The 18,715-nt window shown below is 46.1% G+C and overlaps 6 protein-coding genes across 6 annotated transcripts; 5 read left to right on the top strand and 1 right to left on the bottom strand.

Annotated features, from left to right (window-relative positions):
* The first annotated feature begins 137 nt into the window (after positions 1 to 137).
* Positions 138 to 726, top strand: K441DRAFT_89608 (uncharacterized protein). The gene is made up of 2 exons (XM_067654521.1): positions 138 to 321; positions 382 to 726. The coding sequence occupies exons 1-2, from the start codon at positions 281 to 283 to the stop codon at positions 632 to 634; spliced, it is 294 nt and encodes a 97-aa protein (XP_067504339.1). The 5' UTR covers positions 138 to 280; the 3' UTR covers positions 635 to 726.
* An 869-nt stretch (positions 727 to 1,595) lies between these two features.
* On the bottom strand, positions 1,596 to 1,929 carry K441DRAFT_558877 (uncharacterized protein; the record flags this gene model as incomplete). The annotated part of the gene is made up of 2 exons (XM_067643424.1): positions 1,596 to 1,625; positions 1,804 to 1,929. 2 exons carry the CDS (start codon positions 1,927 to 1,929, stop codon positions 1,596 to 1,598), a joined length of 156 nt encoding a protein of 51 aa, XP_067504338.1.
* Positions 1,930 to 3,594: 1,665 nt separating this feature from the next.
* On the top strand, positions 3,595 to 4,159 carry K441DRAFT_89560 (uncharacterized protein). The gene has a single exon (XM_067654520.1). It carries the CDS (start codon positions 3,680 to 3,682, stop codon positions 3,965 to 3,967), a length of 288 nt encoding a protein of 95 aa, XP_067504337.1. The 5' UTR covers positions 3,595 to 3,679; the 3' UTR covers positions 3,968 to 4,159.
* A 3,183-nt stretch (positions 4,160 to 7,342) lies between these two features.
* Positions 7,343 to 9,308, top strand: K441DRAFT_677101 (laccase-like multicopper oxidase; the record flags this gene model as incomplete). The annotated part of the gene is made up of 4 exons (XM_067651031.1): positions 7,343 to 7,567; positions 7,634 to 8,321; positions 8,387 to 8,805; positions 8,859 to 9,308. The coding sequence occupies 4 exons, from the start codon at positions 7,343 to 7,345 to the stop codon at positions 9,306 to 9,308; spliced, it is 1,782 nt and encodes a 593-aa protein (XP_067504336.1).
* A 2,697-nt stretch (positions 9,309 to 12,005) lies between these two features.
* On the top strand, positions 12,006 to 12,218 carry K441DRAFT_430883 (uncharacterized protein; the record flags this gene model as incomplete). The annotated part of the gene is made up of 1 exon (XM_067641639.1): positions 12,006 to 12,218. A coding segment is annotated over one exon (213 nt), but the record flags the coding sequence as incomplete, so codon positions are not given.
* Positions 12,219 to 12,547: 329 nt separating this feature from the next.
* Positions 12,548 to 13,142, top strand: K441DRAFT_89472 (uncharacterized protein). Its single transcript, XM_067654519.1, has one exon. The coding sequence runs from the start codon at positions 12,729 to 12,731 to the stop codon at positions 13,053 to 13,055; it is 327 nt and encodes a 108-aa protein (XP_067504334.1). The 5' UTR covers positions 12,548 to 12,728; the 3' UTR covers positions 13,056 to 13,142.
* Positions 13,143 to 18,715: the final 5,573 nt, after the last annotated feature.

Below are 18,715 nucleotides of genomic sequence, written 5' to 3'. Positions count from 1 at the left end.
ATTGTGCATCCGGGGTTTATGCACACGAGGATGACGAGGGGGTGGGGTTGATAAGTGTTGGGATCAGGGGGGCGATGGCCCGTGGGTTGGAGGATTTTTTTGGTGGCCCCTTGTATCTGAGTCGTCCGCTTTGTTGTTTTCTTTTCTTGTTGATGCTGTCTGTTGCTACTGCTACTGGCATTTCTTATGGGAAGGTGGTTGGAGCGATACTGACGTGACTGTAGCTGTGACGCCAGACGTGGCGGCGAAGCCGCTGGCGGAGTGGGTCGAAACGTTTGGGATGGATAAGACTGGCCAGTATTGGGCGCCTAGGGGTGCGGCGTATGTTTCTCGCTCCCCCCTCTAAAATTGCGGCGAGCTCGTGTCTAACCTTGTGGGTAGTGATATCGGAACGGCAGAGTCTGTGCTTGGACCGAAGGATAAACTGCCGACGCCGCTGCAACTGCCGTGGTGGAGTTTGCCGGTAGATGAAGGTCGAGAAGGGGGTGGTTGGATAGAGCTGGGGTTTGTGACCGTGAGGCCCGTAAGTTGGAGCCATGAGTATTATGAGCCACGACCCAGGAGTAAATATAATAGAAAATCTAGTGTTGAATTATTATCTGCGGATATCGGCGTATCAGCAGGCATACTGTGAGATGAAGGGTCATGGAGAATACATACTCAGGGATAATGGTATTAAAGAGGATATAACAAAGGACCTCCAGGCTGCGACAGGATTTCTGTCTGTAGGTTATTCCTCACTTTGAAGTTTCATATTAGTCTGTGACTGCAAAATTTAAACAAAACCATTTATATTAACTGAAGTTCTCCGGTCAGTCTACACATTGATGCCATTAGCTTTGAAAAGCTCTCGAAAAGGTAGCGTCAGTTCATGAATAGCATTACAGAGTGTATAAATCCAAGAAAAAAATTCCGATGTAACTAAGACAATGGCAATGAAAGTATTTGTTCTATAGCAGAGCTCAGTGGCAACATACTTCTGTGGCACTATCCATAGAGGTAAGTAACAGTATAGAGAATGGATACCGCGCTTGGTGATTATAGAAGAGAACCAGTAAGAGTTCAGATCAATACTGCATGTGATCATCACACGAAAACGTAGCTTAGACAATTATCTACGAATATCTACATTCACCGGTGGAGCCATTCTGTCTTGTGCCCATCGAGACACAGGGTTATTGGTGTTTTAATATTTTCTTTGTGAATGACTTTAAATGGTTCTGGTATTTTTGTCGATCGTCGAGGTTACTGTCAGGTACCACCTTATGACTCACACCCTGTTTCTTGCCATCGTATGTCTTACTATCTATTTCTATTACCTATTCATTACCTATCACCGACTGAGTGGCAATATCGACCTGGTGGCGATTGAGTAACAGTTACCAAATCGTCGTCAGCGTCGTCGTCAGTCTTTTGCCCCTACCTCATGTATATAGATAGTTTCTAGAGCCAGCCTCGATCGGCGGAGTTCTTATGAGTGACTTGTTCGTCCGACAATTTTGCATTCGATTACCTTTGCAGTTGGCCATAATCTCGTTAAGTTTCCTATTGAAACATTTAGACGACGGTCTCGCGTCTACTTAGATCCACCCTTTCTACCGGCCTCCCTTGGAGGCTATCTCGCGCTGAGGGGAAGAGTCAGCGGAATTTTTAAGCCAAGGAACGTACTTTGATGTAGGGGTCGGGGTAATCAATAGTCGAGCATTGCAGACTAACGGACATATTGTTCAGCTTCCGGCCATAAGAGAAGACTTTTTTTGGATGCGCCCGGGTGGTTGAAAGTATTCAACGAAAATAACTAACCTGCTTGTCGGGATCCATGCTGGCAAAGCCGCCCGAGTGACTGGCAAAGCCGTCCTTTGATGCGATTTCCTGGGCCTCCTCCTTTGGTCTGTTAGCGAAGTTGGTAGGGTTAGTGGTTTCGGTCATTGAGACGAATCTGGTTTGTTATATGAAATTTGGTTGTGGGAACAACCTCAAAAGCGTAGCGGAGGGTGGTGCCAGGGAGTTTTGTGGCTGATGATAGGATGAAGTCGAATGTAGCTTCATGGACCTAGCTCGTACAAGGGGGTACCACGAACGGGGCAGACGCCCTCCCTGCTAGTGTGTTTTTAAAACAAGCGAGCCTTTGCAAAATGGTTGGGCTGTATTATTCTGCTAGCATACTCGCAGGGAGGGCGTCCGCCTCGTTCGTGTTACCCCCTTGTATATGCACATTGAACCATGGTCACTACGCCGACTTTGCGTCCATCCAATCCACCCTTGCTGTCGTGATAGCGCGATTGAATGTGATATGACGTTTGCATGATGCTCACGACACTGCAAACATTCTAGCCAAAGCACAATCTGAGCCATACGAGTGGCTTAGGGGGAGATATACCCTGCCGATCGTCTAAGTAGAGGGGCGAGATGAGGCTCTCGTATGATCGATTGTTGGCTCGGGTGTAAGTGTCATATCTGAGTGTTTGAGGTGCTGGACTTGGGTGCACGTGAGATGGAGTGGAGATTCTTCCTGCTGTTCGTTAAGGCGGGGACGGCGAGCTTGTTCTTGGTGTCTTGGTTTGGCGAACTTGTTCTTGGTGTCTTGGCTTTGCGAGCTAGTCGTCACGAAGGAGCTGCGAATCATGTCTGTTGATGAGAGGGATACTATGTTAAGGAGTCTCAGGTCCTCAGGCCGCTTATTTTACTTTTGCTGAACGTCGCCTTTTTCGGGAAAGAGCGCGTCAGACGTGGTCGGCTGACATGTTAGGGCTTGGAGAAGAAGGCCGTTGAAGGCAATACTGCCCAGTGTGGCAGCTCACTGCAGGTGTTTCACAACACTTGTATACTGTCGAGGGAGGCCTGAGGCCATATTCCCCGCCCGAGCGAAGCCGTTCATATCTGAGAAAAGGTGTCAACGCGCAGTCACGTGTGGACATATATCTTCTAAACTCTTTCCAGCGTTTCTCTAACGCTCCACCAACCATCACCGGGCACGTTAGGTCATCAGGTTGTCAGATTCTTAAAATCAATAGATACTTGCATGAGGTTACCTATGCATTCAGCAGATGCAGCCTCTAAGCTCTTTTGGTAAACGCCACGAGCTAAGCCTTGCTATGGTAAGACACGAGAGTCTAGCCCGAACGAGAGTCAAGCCCGAGCCCCAACTTCAGCCCCCAACGGCCCAACGAATAAGCTGATTGCTTTATATATCCCTCCCAAAATCCTTTCAGCTCGCAGGTACCACACGTGTCCATTCCCGGCATTGACCGGGTCGTCTCCACTCGAAGGATTCCTTTGGTAAGCGGGGTCGTGAAAGAGACCCCAGCAGAAGGTAATTGGCGGTCAAAAATTCCCCGGCCGTGCAGTTGCATATTTCTCGCTTCTGCGCGCCGATGACTGTATTTTCCGCTTAGCGCCTCAAAGCGGAGGTTCGCCCGATACGATTCCTTGCGCATCGGAGAGTCACGAGAGCCTTGTGCAAATTACCATCGAGCATGTCTCCCGGAATATTGGGCTCTATCATATGAGTGGAGTGGCGCAACTATTGTCAAAGTGAGTGGTGAGCTTGCCCAAGTCTTGGAGAATCTAGAACTTGCTCTTCGCAACTGTGGTGTGACCAGTCCTTGACGCTACTCTGGATGGACGCTGTCTGCATCAACCAGAAAGATCATGAGACAGATGCGGGATATCTACTCTAATGCGGCCCTGGTGGTCTCATGGCTTGGCCCAGCTGCTGGTGATAGCCACTTGGCGCTGTAGAAACTTCAAATGTTATCGCAAAGGGTTTAGTACGAGCATGTCCGAGTTAAAGTTATGGAGACCCATTGTACACGGCCTTCTGGAACCTTCCAAGAATGATCCGATTCAGCAACTCACTGAGAAGGTTAGAATACATGATATGGTATGGAGATTTTCCCCTGGATATCATAATTGCTTTATTAAGGCGAAGCTACTGGATGCGAGTCTAGATAAGGCAAGAGATTAACTTGTCTAAGCATCATGTATTTCTTTGTGGTGATAAACAGGTAAATGGAATAAGTAGAGCTCTGCGACATTTTAGCATCTATCAAACAACCATTCACTTGACTACCGGGGACCCATCCCACAGACTTCACTAGGAGGTTGGAGAGGGAGTCTCAGCCTGTAGCCTCATTAGGGCGGTTATATCGCACACATACACTACTACTCGCTATGCCCCGTTTCTATCGCTCAGAGCACAGCTTGTGAATTCGTATTTGAGTAAAGATGAGAATCGGAACCCAGGTCCGAAAGCCTCAGATCCTAGAGATCGTATTTTTGGGATATTAGGCCTTGCGAGAGATTTAGATGAACTGAAGATATATCCGACTACTCCAAGCCTTGTGCAACAATGTACGCAAAAGTAGCAATGGCATTGATCATGCAAGGAGATTTAGCTCTGCTATCACTTTCGTTTTCACCAAAATCGCAGACCGGCCTACCGTGTGGGTACCTGATTAGCTGGATCTCAAACTCCCATGTGCGCTCATTTCCATACCAGGAGATGTTCCTAATCTGCCTCGTGACACTACTCACAGCGCGTCCAAATTCCTCAAGAAGACAGTGGCCGACTCATCTTGAGGACTACTAGTGCGCAGGTGGACACAGTATGAGAGCCTAGGAAACAGCCATAAGCCGAATGGGTTGATCTGGCTCAAATCAGGCGCTTGATTTATGGGGCTAAAATGATAATCTTCAGTGAAGAAATGTCAAGCTCAGGAATAAAGTATTATAACTTGTTGTAGACTCGCGAGGGTCTCATAACACGATTGAAAGAGCTGCTGTTACGGCCGTACGAATTCTTAAGAGGTAGGATTTCGTTCTCAAACCTACATCGACCGCCGCTTCGAAATTCGAACGTGATCTTGTCACAACACCACCAGTATGGTGCACCGGGCTCATCCTCGGGCTATTTTTGTCTTCAATGGGTGGCTTTCCCGGTCTTGGCCCCCATAAAGACCAGAAAGCAAATCTCAGTCATTTTCGATGGGCCGACGTCCCCTTTCATTATCCGCAGTGGCGAGAATGGCCGGTAATGGCTTGTCGGGGGGGCGTGTGTAGACAGTATAATGGACGGCGAAATTATGAGAATGCTCCGTCGACTGAAGTGTTTGAGCTATATTAGGCTTCATTCCAAAATTTCATCATGACTTTTTGATCTTTGCTATTGCTCGCCACTTGTTGCAAGGATATAGTAAGCCGCTATTCTCATCTCTAAAAAAGAGCGGATGGCCTTACACGGTTTCAATATGTCACCCTCAAAGAGTTCTGCTGTTCCTTTCAACGCTGGCTCAGCCATTATGGTAACCCCACATCTAACATGATGTAGGCGAGTTGTTTTTAAAAGATTCGGCGTTTCCAGTGCCAAATTGCTTGTTGCCACTTGGCGATGGCAATCACTAATGTCTCCTAGGAGCGAGACATGTCTTCCTCGGTTGAATTAGCATGAACAATGTGTTTTAGAGCGGGAACCATGTGCGCGTGGAGATTTGAATCGGCCGCTGTATCAAAGTAAACGAGATTTGACAGCCCCACGCCGGCAAGATATTATCTTCCGGTACAAGGACCAGGCGGGGCGCTGTCACCGTCTTTCCAGGACGCATCTGACCGAGGTCGAGCGGTGTAGCTACGCGATGTTGATGAACATAGATCTGGGTCGAGTTAAATTAACGGATAAATAATTTCCAGTTAAATTAACGGAAAAATAATGACCAGTTAAATTAAGGGATAATTAATATCCAGTTAAATTAACGGATGAATAATGTTCAGTTAAATTAACAGATGAATAATGTTCAATTAAATTAACGGATGAACAATGATCAAACTCAGTGTTTCGAGTACAGACGAGAAATTGCGCAGATCAATTCTCGTTATGGGTACATGTACACTGTCAATTCCGCTTGTTAGCGCAGCCACATCTGCACGGCCTTACTTTCCCTTAAACAGCAAAAATACCAAAACTTCCCCTACCAAAAGGCCGTGAGGACTTGGCTGCGCTAACAACCGGAATTGATAGGAGGGTGTACATGTCAATCAGCGATGCGCCCCGCACTGGCTTAGAGCCGGCCTAGAGCTGGCTTGTTTCTCCGCCCTTCAAAGCTTGCATGAAGCTCCAGCGTTGACTTGTTTTTGGCGCCGATGCCCGCATTTGTCGTGGAAAAAGCCGCGGCGGAAAAGAGCGAAATCGGAATTAGATCGCCTTCGACTTGTTGTCGAAACTCAAATCAGGGGTGCTCTCCAGCATCTGACCGCACCATAGATCAGACGACGATAAGACGGGATTCCCCCGGCGAAAAGACCGCTTTCAGCATCAGGCGAGCCTTGCGGCGTAGAAAAATCATACGGCGAAGTCGGGGGCCGAATGAGCTGTTCGACTGCGGAGTCCTGCATTTCCCCATCGAAGCCAAAAATCCTCCACCCAACCACAGCCGCTTAGTTAACAAGATTAAAATACTGGCAGATTAGTAACAAATTACCCTCAGAGCCACACAACGTCGCTCTGCTGGCTCTGCGTCTGTCAGCCAAATGGCTTGCATTGGCGCATTCTTGGGATTTCCTTGGTTGTTGGAGCTTCTGGCGTCGGGTCTCCACCGGATAGGCTAAGACTAAGATCCCAGAATAGCAGGATGCGGCTCGATGCACAGCTTCATCCAACCACGGTGATAACACCCTCACTACCACTGGAACATGGATTATTTTTGACTCAGGCTAAATACGGCCTGGACTCGCTGTGGCGTTGCGCCAATGAACCTTGCGCACCTTGCATTTACTCGTCCTAAGCTTTTATCGATCTGCAGCCCTACTGTTCAGACCGCAGCGCTCCGCAGCTGAACAACTGCACTGCCTTGCCATCACGAACTTCCAATACCCTAATGCCCCAACGCACGCCTTCCCACCTTTGTTTTCGTATTCTGCTGACCACACGAAGCTTAATGTTCCCAAAGCTCGCAGCTTAGATGTTGATTCGCACGGTGCGGGTTCTAATCCTGCGCATCGGGGGTCCCAAGGCGCTCGTACCAGCCCCCTGGCGTCCACTCTCCCCCTATGTGGGGCAGTGTGGGCAGCCTCAGTTCATGACCACCATGGCAGTGCCGAAGATCTGATATGCGATATTTTAGACTCGCAGCTAAGGCCCCAACGCTTGTTAATCCCGCATCCCGTGCAGATTACGGCTGCGGAAAAGATCAACCAGAGCGAGCCGAGAGTATTAAGGCAGCGAGATTTCCTGCATCTGTTGCTCTTTTTTCTTTCGTTCGTGCAGGGTTCAGTTGATTATTTTTCCTTTACTTTGCATTCGTTTGCAAGTGGTGTCTCGTGTTTCCTTGGTAATTCATAATCCAACATGTTTACGTCAATCGCTACAAAGGCGTGCCTATTAGCACTGCTATCTCAAAAGGTCCTGTCTGCTGCTCTTCCTCATGTCGTCGTCCCATTAGGATCAGAGACTCTCGATGCTCGTGACAGCGTTTGTACCAATAGCCCGACTACAAGGTCTTGCTGGTCGGACGGCTACAGCGTTTCAACAGATATGGACCAGAAATATCCGAACACTGGGGAAACTGTCTCTGTAAGAATACTTTCCTCCAAAGCGCATTTTCGCCGTGCTCGAGACAAAGCTAACCGTGCGACTTAGTATAACCTGGAAATTACTAATACCACTTTGTCTCCGGATGGTGTGTCGAGTCAGATGTTGGTGGTCAACGGCCAATACCCTGGACCTGTGATAACAGCAAACTGGGGTGACACCATTTCAATCACAGTGAAGAACTCTCTTCAGAACAACGGAACCAGTATCCATTGGCATGGAATTCGACAGTTGAACACAAATCAGATGGATGGTACCAACGGTCTCACTGAATGCCCAATTGCTCCGGGCGAGACCAAGACATATACCTTCAGAGCGACCCAGTACGGCACGTCTTGGTACCACTCGCATTATTCGGTACAGTACGGTGACGGTGTAGTTGGCACGATTATCATCCATGGCCCAGCGACTTCGAACTATGACATAGAACTTGGAACGCTGCCGCTAACTGATTGGTTCCACACTCCGTTTTTCACAGTGAATGCAAATGCTCTTCACGCTGCTGGACCACCCACCGCAGACAACGTTCTCATCAATGGTTCTATGACTTCGAGCGAGGGAGGACAATACGCTACAACTACTCTAACACCTGGCAAGAAGCATTTGCTCCGTCTTGTTAACACTGGCATCAACAACTACCTCCACGTGTCTCTTGATGGCCATCCGTTTACGGTCATTGCTTCTGATTTCGTGCCCATTGTGCCTTACACCGCTGATTCTATTGTACTTGCAGTTGGTACGTAGATGCGCACAGACCACCGTTTATATTTTGGGACAAGCAAGCTAACGAGTGATGTATAGGTCAGCGTTATGATGTTATCATTAACGCAAATCAAAGTGTTGATAATTACTGGTTGCGTGTCGGCACTGGCGGTGGTGCATGCNACGGTCCAAATGTCAATGCCGCAAATATACGCAGCATCTTCACCTACTCCGGCGCAGCCTCTGGCGAACCCACTTCTAATGGAATTACGCTGCCCACAGGTTGCTACGATGAGACTGTCACGCCATGGGTGAAGAATAACATACCGTCCAATACGCCCGCGGAATTGGAGATTGGCTTCAGCATAACGGCGTCCCAGAACAACTTGGTGCAGTGGCTCATTAACTCTAGCGCCATTCTAATTGATTGGGAGAAGCCGACGCTGCAATATGTGATTGATGGAAACTTGACATTTCCCACGACCGACAATGTTATCACGGTCGGGACTGCCAATTCTGTAAGTTTCACATCCAAAATCTTAAATCTCAGACCATGTCTCATTGTTCTCAGTGGCAATATTGGGTGATCCAAGCCGACGCCAGCAACCCGCCGCTCCCCCACCCGATCCATCTCCACGGCCATAATTTTCATGTCCTTGGCCAAGGGTCAGGCACCTGGTCCGGCGATCTCTCCACCCTGACTCTGACCAACCCAATTCACCGCGACACAGCTACGCTGCCCGCAAATGGCTTCCTGGTCCTCGCCTTCCTGTCTGACAACCCGGGCGCCTGGCTGATGCACTGCCACATCCCATTCCACGTTTCTGCCGGTCTGGGTCTGCAGTTCCTGGAACGCCCAGGCGACATCCTGAACAGCATTGGTGATTTGTCCGGCCTCAAGGATGGCTGCTCGTCATGGTCTAGCTACGAGAACAGTGTCTCGGGTTTCTCCATGGGCGACTCTGGTCTCAAAGCCCGCGAGCCTATGTCGCCGAGCACACCGCTTGTCCACGCCGCATAAGTGTAGCTTATCAGTCATGGAACTGGCCTCTGGCCGATTTGGGCTAGCGTTGTGGTGGCATCGCTACTACTCTAGCCTGTTTGTAATTTTTTCTCTCGCTGTCTCGCGCGTGTTCAGCCAGTCTTTTGGTTAGGATGTAAACATGGTGTACCTGGAGCATACAAGGCGTTTTGGGTTTCCGGAAGCGCAAGTTATCTTGCTGGAATTTTTATCTTCAGAAGTTCGGATGAAATGGATACGAAATGTGATGGAAATGTTTGATGGATAATGTTAATGAGATCAATGCAATTGCAATTTTCTCAGATACTTTTATGGTTTAGCGATTCTTGATGTTTTGCGCGTGATGGGTGATTTGTATGAGTGGTGAGGTGGTTGGTTTCGACCAGCCTTCGCAGTTCATGGCTGCCATCCACCTTTCTTGCCATTGAATATCTTGCTGTTGGCCTCGTTGCTATCCATCAACCTACCAGCCATTTCACGACTCCATAGCCATCTCGATTTCCTAATCAATCGCTTGTTGTCATAAGCCTCACGAACGACATGTACCACTTCGTCAACCGCTGTGTCCCCGTTTACAGCCTTCCCCCCCACACAACTAGTTCTGCAGTTAAGCCTGTCATTTCTGACACTTTCGACGATATCCGGGCCGGTCCGTCTCACTACTATTCCACCACCTCATGACAGAAAGAAGCTTTTGCTTTTCCCCCTGCACGGCAGCGGCGTCATCACACGCGGCTGCCCCTTCCCAATTCGTCTGCAGGTGAGACACACTTACTTGCAGGGCAACTCGCGTGGGTCGCTGCAAGGCACGCGTGCGATCTTGTCACACCTAGGCGCGCATGCTGTGCTACTTCGTGAATCGGATGTGGCTATTGCGCGAGACAATGCACCGAGCTGGGACAGTGGTGCTCAGTGCACTGGGCTGCTACCTAAGCTCTCCGGAAGCTGAGCGCCAGTGCTGGGACTCCTGCTTCGGGCGTGACTGTATCGCTTTGCCCGCATTGATTACGTCTTGTTTCGGTGGAAACTTGGAAGGGGGTGGCCGCGCGCGATCGTCGCGCCTTCGTTCTACGATGCCCGAGAATGCGAGAGAACAGGCGAAGTCCGCGAGCTTTGGGCCACGGGATCGGCGCTGCGCTGTTTCAGTCGACTATTTGGGAAGGTGGAGTGCAGGACGTGGTGTTGCTACTGCTGCTACTGCTGTGTTGAACCGGCGTCGGCGGTTGAGAAAAGTCCGCGACCAGGAGCTTGGAGCGTCGGGATTGATTTTTGGCCTGCGTTTGCAGGACTGTCTTACTATCTTCCAAGGAAATGAGTATCTGGAATGCTAGAGCCGCATGAGAGGCGCGAGGTGGGGCTAATGCGTGGATAACTGCTAAGGCGATTAGCCCCATGATATCGGTTGAAAGGAGGTAAAGTGCACGGCCACGCTGAGGGGAACGCCGGGGTTCGACTGATAAGTTTTGAATCATGAGATCGATGCATGAGCGGCTATCAATGGCAATTTGTCTCGGCGGTGTACGTTATGGAATTGAAAAGCGGTTTGTTCGTTCTAAAAGTCAACGAGCTGCTCATTTAAAGGAAGTTAGTGGTATAAAAACCCAATCACAAAGCTGTTGTTGATTAGAATAAACATGACGTTCATTGTACAAAAGTTTTCTGCCGACTAACCACTGGTCGCAGGATGGATATATGAGCTGAAATGAACGCCCCTCAAGACTAACCGTGCAGAAGTACGAGTACAAGTGCATCCTAACTCGGAGTGCTTGAGAAACTGCTTGAACAGAGGTTCGCAAGCGGTTCGCGTCTTGGGAGTAAGCGAGAAAACCGGAGGCGGAATACCCCCGCCGAACACTTTCAAGCTATAGGGTATCCCTTAACCCGTTGATTCTAGCGCAACGATATCGATAAGGATTAGCCAATAGGAGGCTCTTATTCGAACCTTTGTGATGAGAACTGTACACCGTCTCGGCGCATCCGGTTGAAAGCGCGTGTTGATCACACTAACCAAAATACGTTAAAATGGCCGTGCTTATTACTTCAAAAGGTATAAATTCTGCCGATTGATCACCAGGATCGACACGCGCTTTCAACCGGAGTTGACAAGGTGGTGTACATCTACACCATCTCGTCAATTCCGGTGGTTAGCGCAGCCACGTCTGCACGGCCTTTTTGTAGGGGAAGTTTTGGTATTTTTGCTGTTTAAGGGAAAGTAAGGCCGTGCAGACGTGGCTGCGCTAACCACCGGAATTGACGAGATGGTGTAATACCGGTGTTCACGCACGAGCCAGCTTGGCGTTGCGCCTCAACGGGTTAAGGGATATTCCACAATATTCGCAACAATAAGGCCTCCAACCCAATGTTACCATCTAGGAGTTCGTTGCCGAATTTTCTAATAAGTACCATTACGCGTAACCGGTGATCGCAGAGCATCACCGGGCACAGGCGCTCTATTGTGCCGCAATACGTGTTCGTCGCGTTTCAGCTTTTCAGCCTTGAGTAGGGTATATGTAAGCCTATTGAAATGAGTCCTCGGAGGCTAAAATTTCATTCAGCGTTTTGTATCTCAGTTCCAGCACTATCGTCGCGTTTCCTAGAAGCGCACAATTTTTTTATTTCTCTCTTCGCTGTTTCCGGCTATGTTTTCTTCCCTCTGGTTGGTTTTCTTGCCTGTCCAGCTGTCGGGCGGATGGTTGAGACGACTTTTCAAACAACCTCGCCGCCGATTTGGCACTGATTCTGGCACTTTTCGGCGAGCAAATGACAAAGCAATACCTCAGCGAGAGTATCACTATGGTTGATTACTTCATCTTTGCGATGAGGCCCATCGGTATCTTGACTGCTATTATTTCAGCCATCCGGGTATGCGGGAGTCCTTCCCTACGTGCTTTTATCGGCAGAGCCCAGGAAGGCGGAGGGATTGCAAAGGCAGAATTGTGCTCCTCGACTAGCCGAGATGTCTGTGAACTGTACAATAATGGCGGTTCTGCGCGTGTATTTGGCCGCCCGAAGCTCTTGGTGGTATTCGATCCGTCGATCTGTGGGCTAAAAATGATGATGCATCTGCACAACACGATAGAGCTAACGCGGGTATCTACACATTTCCAGAGCATATTGAAACCCCTCACAGTCAAAAAGAATGGATAAGAGGCGGCAAAAAGGCTGACTTGATAAACGAAGAAGGCAACATCAACTCTAGCAGTGCCGTAAAGGATTCGATTTCTGGCCCAAAGGGTCACCCATTTGCTCCGAACCTCTCACTCAACGTTGGCATCAAGAAGCATTCCCGTTACGTGCTCTGGGCTATTGCAGTTTTGGGCTTCTTACTACAATATATGGTCGTAGTACACAGTAATCATGGCCTATCACCTCAAATGAAAAAAGAATGGCAGCATTCCAGAGTCGTATTCATGCCTTTTGATGATATTAGGAACCAATCTTGTTTGTTCTGAGGTCTTCTTTTGTGCTTACCTTGTAGGGCAAGGCACAAACGAACAGGTCTTTTTAAAGCAAACGCAGCCTTGGACTGGAAAAAAGAAAAAGGAGGTAGTGACGAGGCGAACGTCAAACTTCCAAAATGCCGGATCGAAACCGAAGAACTCCTGCATATACTCGATACAGCCAGGAAGCCAAGTGCTCGGAGACCAGGTCTTCGATGCTCTTGCGTATTGCGATAATCAAGATCCGTTAGAGGATTACACAACCTCCTGGAGGGGGCAATTGCCACCTTCAGAATTTGCTGTGTAAGTAGCCGGCGGCATCACATTCTCCGGTTTTATCTTCCAGTTTGTTGGTCTGCGTGGATTACATCCTTCCATCTCGGTTACCCAAATAGGAGCGATTGAGAGCTGGGCTTCGGATGCAGCGCTTGACAAGAGAGCATAATCTTCTTGCTAACTACTCCGACGAAGTTATTGGCCATGAGCTTGACTAGCTCGTGCTTTCAGATTGGCCGGCAAGACATCGAGAATGATTTAGGAATTAAGCACTTAATACAGAACGAGGGAAACCCGACGCCTAGACTACAACGCCGATACTTCTGCAAAATTCTAGGCGTACCGGAGCAGAGCAAATAGATCGCCCATAACAAACCATCTTCTCCTAAGAGCAGCAATGTCAGTACGGAGTCACATGCGGTGGCTAAATTGCTAAATTACAGAAGTCAGCTTGCGAAGCTGACAGATCCAAGCACTGATAAAACTAGGTTAACTCCCTCCACAAGAAAATGGGACGGTAATACGATTCAAGTTCCGAAAGAGGCTCGGCGGCTAGCAGCTGTGATTGAGGGCACTACAAGGATAACCTTTTCAGGGACTAGTGGGGTGGAGACAGAATGGAAGAGCGCCTCGTCAATCTTTAGGGGCATCAATTGTACGGTCTCAACTACCATCCCATCCTCCAAACGGACTTCCACCGCCAAAGATAACAATGTACACTATATTACCAGTGAAGATGGCTGATATCAGGAAATGATATGCTTGCAACTCAAGCGTTCGTATATTAATGGAAGTCTCATCAGCGTTGGGGTGCTTTCTGACAGGACAGAGCCTAAAGCTCTCCCGGGGCTCTGGTTCTGGTCATTAAAGTGCGGTCCTGCTGTTGAGACATCAGATCCACACACGCAGTTTATTAGACCCAGGGCTACCGAGATTCTAGCAAGGCGGATCATTGCAGCGACTCCACTCGTGTCGACCTATGAAACTCTAGAAGTCACATCAGTTCTTGATACTTTGGCTTGACGACGAGACGATAAGCTTCTCTGAAGATGAGATTCAACTGGATATATTTGGCAATGTCAGCACTCTATTCACGGGAGATAAAGTCCTCAAGCCGACCCCACGCGAAGGAAGACCAGTTTTGAAGGCCAAGTGGCTATTCGGATGGAATGTAGCAAATTCATCAGATGGCTCCTCGGCATCTTCTCTACTAAATTCTACTAACTAGCGAGTCGTGTCGACCCCTTCACAGAGCTCGCTCTTGCCTCTATGTGTTCAGGAGATCTTCGCATCGTTCAATACGGCTGCCCTAAGTATTGTGGATATTGGTAACGTTGTCGTCAGAGAAGAGTCTTATGGTTTCCGCCTCGCAAATAGCCTGATATCCGAGATTGCAGAGCTATTCACAAAACGTCAGGTGGGGTCTAGAGACAACCCATTCCTGTATATCTTGCCACCAGTCATGGCCCGGCTGAGATCTCCTGCTGTTGACCGGAAATACCAGGTCAGGAACTCGTGTGTCGATTGATCCATAAAGAAAAAGAGACTGTATATATGAGGTAGGTGCAGGCAACAAGGGGGGTAGGTAACAGGGTGGTAAGCAAATCCGATTTGGCCGATACCTGCAAAGGTTTGATGGCAGCGAAGAAAAGTGCGACTCAGTATCAGCGGCGTGGAGATTGGGTCAAAGATCTGCTTAGGCGTTTCAAACATGCACCAACGCTTCTCAGGGCGGATAGCCCATATCGCTCCTGGAAAATCTGTAGCTGACCTAGTTGAACAAGCTACGATTGCCATTTGTGAGTTATATAGATGTTCACTAGCCAGCAAGGACCCTGACCTGGGGAGCAGGAGCGAAGACGACAATTTTGCTATTCCGGTTCTAGAATGGCTATCTAGCCAAAGCGCCTCTCCCTCGATTGACGGTTTTAGGGTACTATCTAGCTATAAAGAGATAGCGCGTTGGGTTGCTTTGGAGAAAAATGACCGCCAGAGCTTTTCCAGCGAAGTCAACGCCATACCCCCGATGCATAAGAATATCCTCAAAGCATGCGAGCAAAGCAGCCAAGCAGAGGTCTTATATTACCTCTGTAAACGGACCCGACACATAAAGACGAGTACAACAGAACGGCTCTATCACGGGCAGCCAGTGCTCTTATCAGTATTGATTGTTAATTGTTAATATTGAATATTAAATATTAAATGTTCAATATCAATATCAATACGATATGTTCAATACTAAAAGATATTAAATATTAAAGATTTTTAGAGTTAAGGTAGATATATCAGCAAATAACTCTTAGGCCTCCTTACGATACATACGCATTTTAAACTTAGTAGGTAAACCCATAGAAAGTAAAAATTACTAAGCACCAAATCAAACTTTGCATACTATCGCGCACAACATCATCAATTTTAACGACTTTTACCAACCCCCCTACACTCTGCCCTTAATCAACGCCATACCTCCCTCATCTACCAACGTAATTAACAACAATAATACGTCTTCTGCCATTTCTAAGCTTAATTCTAATCAACTTACCCACTCTAGCGGCGACAACGCGTCGTGTTGAACGGAGCAGTCAAGAAGAAGAACCCTGTCAAATTGATGTAGGCTGTTAAGCCTCAATATATACAGTCAAGTGAAATAGCTGAGACACACCTAATCTATACCCTTATGGGGAACGGGACGACGATCGCAATTAGCGCGTCGTTCGACACGTCGAGCAACTCTGCACCAAATATAACCACCCCAAAGTCGCCTCATAAAAGGCGCCGGTTAGCTACTTCTACGTAGCAGCTTACCCGCGATCCTCTCCCTAATAAAGCTATTCGCGGCGGCAAGAATCAAATAAGATACTATTTAATATAGGCTTATAGCGGCGAATGTAGTACATAAGGATCTAGAGAGCAGCCGGTATCTACTACACCACGCCAAGGATCACGAAGGTGACGATAGTAGTGAGAAAGCAGTCGCGAGAGAGTGGCTATTTTAAAGCTCTACTAGAGCCCGTACGGAGCCTACTTTCAAATAAAATATCATACTAAGACTATACTATATTCAATCAGTGATTGTATTGGACTGGACTGGACTGGATTTGAGCTCAAATCCAGTCCATCCAATTCTTTTAGAATTTGGCTCCTGGAGCTCCAAAGGAATCCAATGCAAATATATACTATAAATAGTAAGTCTTAGCACGATTTTGGTGTTAATATTAAGACGGGTAGGTAAGCGAATGTACCAAATCTAATGCAAAAATAGCCTATATTACATCCAATCGAGCTTATCTACTGCATCAACCTTAGCAATATCGTCGTCGTTGCCCTTAATTAGAGCCAGGGCCTCCTTAGAGCCCTCCATACTATTATTAGGAAGCTCCGCCTACGCAGCAGTAATTACAGCAACATCCGCAGCAGCACGAGCCTTCGCGGCTTCTGTCAGTGGTATTCCTAATAAAGCCTGTGGTTCGCCTTCTGCCTTGCCAATATCCTTATTATTAAATATATCTTTCCATAGAGGCCCAAACGAGTGCCAAAGGACCTTATTTGCCTTAATTATATCCATCTAGAGTTAAGATCGTTGGTCTTTAAGGAGGATCTTATAGCTACTAAATAGGCGTTTATATTTATAGCTTATAGGAGGCACCGTAAGGATATTAAGGGCGAACCGAGCAAGGTTAGGTTAGCTAGTATAGCGGTCCTACTAGTATTAAATTACATTAAAGTCTTTATCGTCTTTAATAACCTTAACGTTTATATTAAGGTACTCCTAGAGGTTATCTATTTCTATTAATAACGCATTATCTTCTTAATAAATAGTCTTTAAGCGTTTATAAGCCCGAGTAGATATATAGACCTTTAACTACCTTTGCCGCGGTACCTACCCAGATAATAATTTTTAATTAAGATAGCGCCTACCTTTATATTTAAGGAAGAGATCCTCTACTAGCTTCCTTACTTACGGAATCTAGTGCTTTTTAACCTTATAGTTATTCCATTTCTCTTTAAACCACTATATCTTAAGTATTAGATTAAAAATAATTGCGGTATAGTAAGCTGGCGTATTATCGGCGTACTTATAGTACTTTTTACACTTCTCCTATGTTGTATTAGCGCAGCTAGATAGGATCTTATAGTTTTAAGCCTTAGCTTACTTTCGTTTTTCAGCCACTAACTTAAGAAACTTTCGCTTTATTTAATTAAGCTCCATTATAAGCTAATCTAGAGTCTAAAAGTAGTTAGTAAGACCTATATAATTGCCTTCTACTATAAGTATAGCCTTATAGAACGTTTTAAGGTAGTTATATAGATGTTTAAGTTCTTTCTAGTAATGGGGTTAGAGGAAGTTATTATATATAAGCGCCTTTAAGTTAGTAAACGGCAAATAGTTATTATAAAACTTAATAATACGCTCTTTATAGTTTAGAAAGCGGCTAATAGCTATAAAGAGGGAGTTCTAACGCGTTTGGTTATTTTAAATAAGCTAATAGATCGTTAGTATAACTTTTAAATATTACAACTGTAAGCAGAATATTGCGACTATAGGCAAAATATTATAACCGTAAAGCGGCAGATATAAAAATCCGAAGCTATAGCCAATTAGGAAGCGCCTCTAGCGTTCTACTAGTTAGTAAATAGTATAAATACTTAACACTATAAGTCTATTACATACCTCTAAGCCATTAAATTCTGCCAAATTACTACCAATTTAAATCTTTTTAAAGAAGCTATAACGCTAGGGAGTTATATAAATATACCGTATAATATTATAAAGTAGACTAACTACTCTGCGCTTTCTCTAGAGCTTATATACCTTTTTAAAGTCCTATTTACGATAGGCAGTTACTAGCTCCTTATAGATTTTCTTAGCATCCTTTCTAATAATAAAAGCCTGTGCGCAGAGATTTATAATATAGCTAAAGCAGCATAGCCGTTGTTCTTTCCGCTTTTTTGCTAATATCTTTAAATAGAGAACTTAAAGGATTGCGTTAATATAGGTATTATTTAACTCAGCGTTATCAGCCATAAAATACCTAATATTGCCACTAATTTAATACTCCTTAAATAGAGTAAGTAGGACAACCGCTATATTCTTGCTACTATGTTTACTAACTACCTTATAGAGGCCTAGTATTATATGCCGACGCTTACCATACTGGTTAATAAAATAGGCAGCAATACCCAGAATTGCGTACCTATTTAGTAAGGTTTAAAGATTAAAGGATATTAATATAGAACTATAAGCTACGTGGAGTTCTCTCCTTAGTTCTATTTTTTTATATTTAAAAGCTATAATAACCTAACCGCGTATTGTCTTTCTAGTCTTTAGTAGGAACTTTATAAGCCCTAAATAAATATAGAATAGGAGTATTTGAAAATACTTATTTTTAAATTAGAAGAAGGTAATATAGCAGCTAATAATCTATTAAATTAATAGGTGTTTAAAGGCCTTAAAGTTTTGTTATAGATTAAGAGACTTTGCCTATAGATATTCCTTAATCATCGGCTAATTTAGTAAAGGTTTTTTTAGTTAAAGCTCGCTAGAAATACGGTTTATATAGTGGTTAAATTTAAGGTAATTTAGAGTAGTAGTTCTTCTAAATAATACAACCATAAGCTCCTGCTAACGCTTTACCTTTTTATATAGGTAGTAATAGAAATACTACGTCTTAGTAGTATTATCCTTCTCCT

Source organism: Cenococcum geophilum (assembly GCF_001692895.1).
Source record: "Cenococcum geophilum 1.58 unplaced genomic scaffold K441scaffold_19, whole genome shotgun sequence".
Lineage (NCBI taxonomy): Eukaryota > Fungi > Ascomycota > Dothideomycetes > Gloniales > Gloniaceae > Cenococcum > Cenococcum geophilum.
This window is presented reverse-complemented; position numbering and strand designations above follow the sequence as displayed.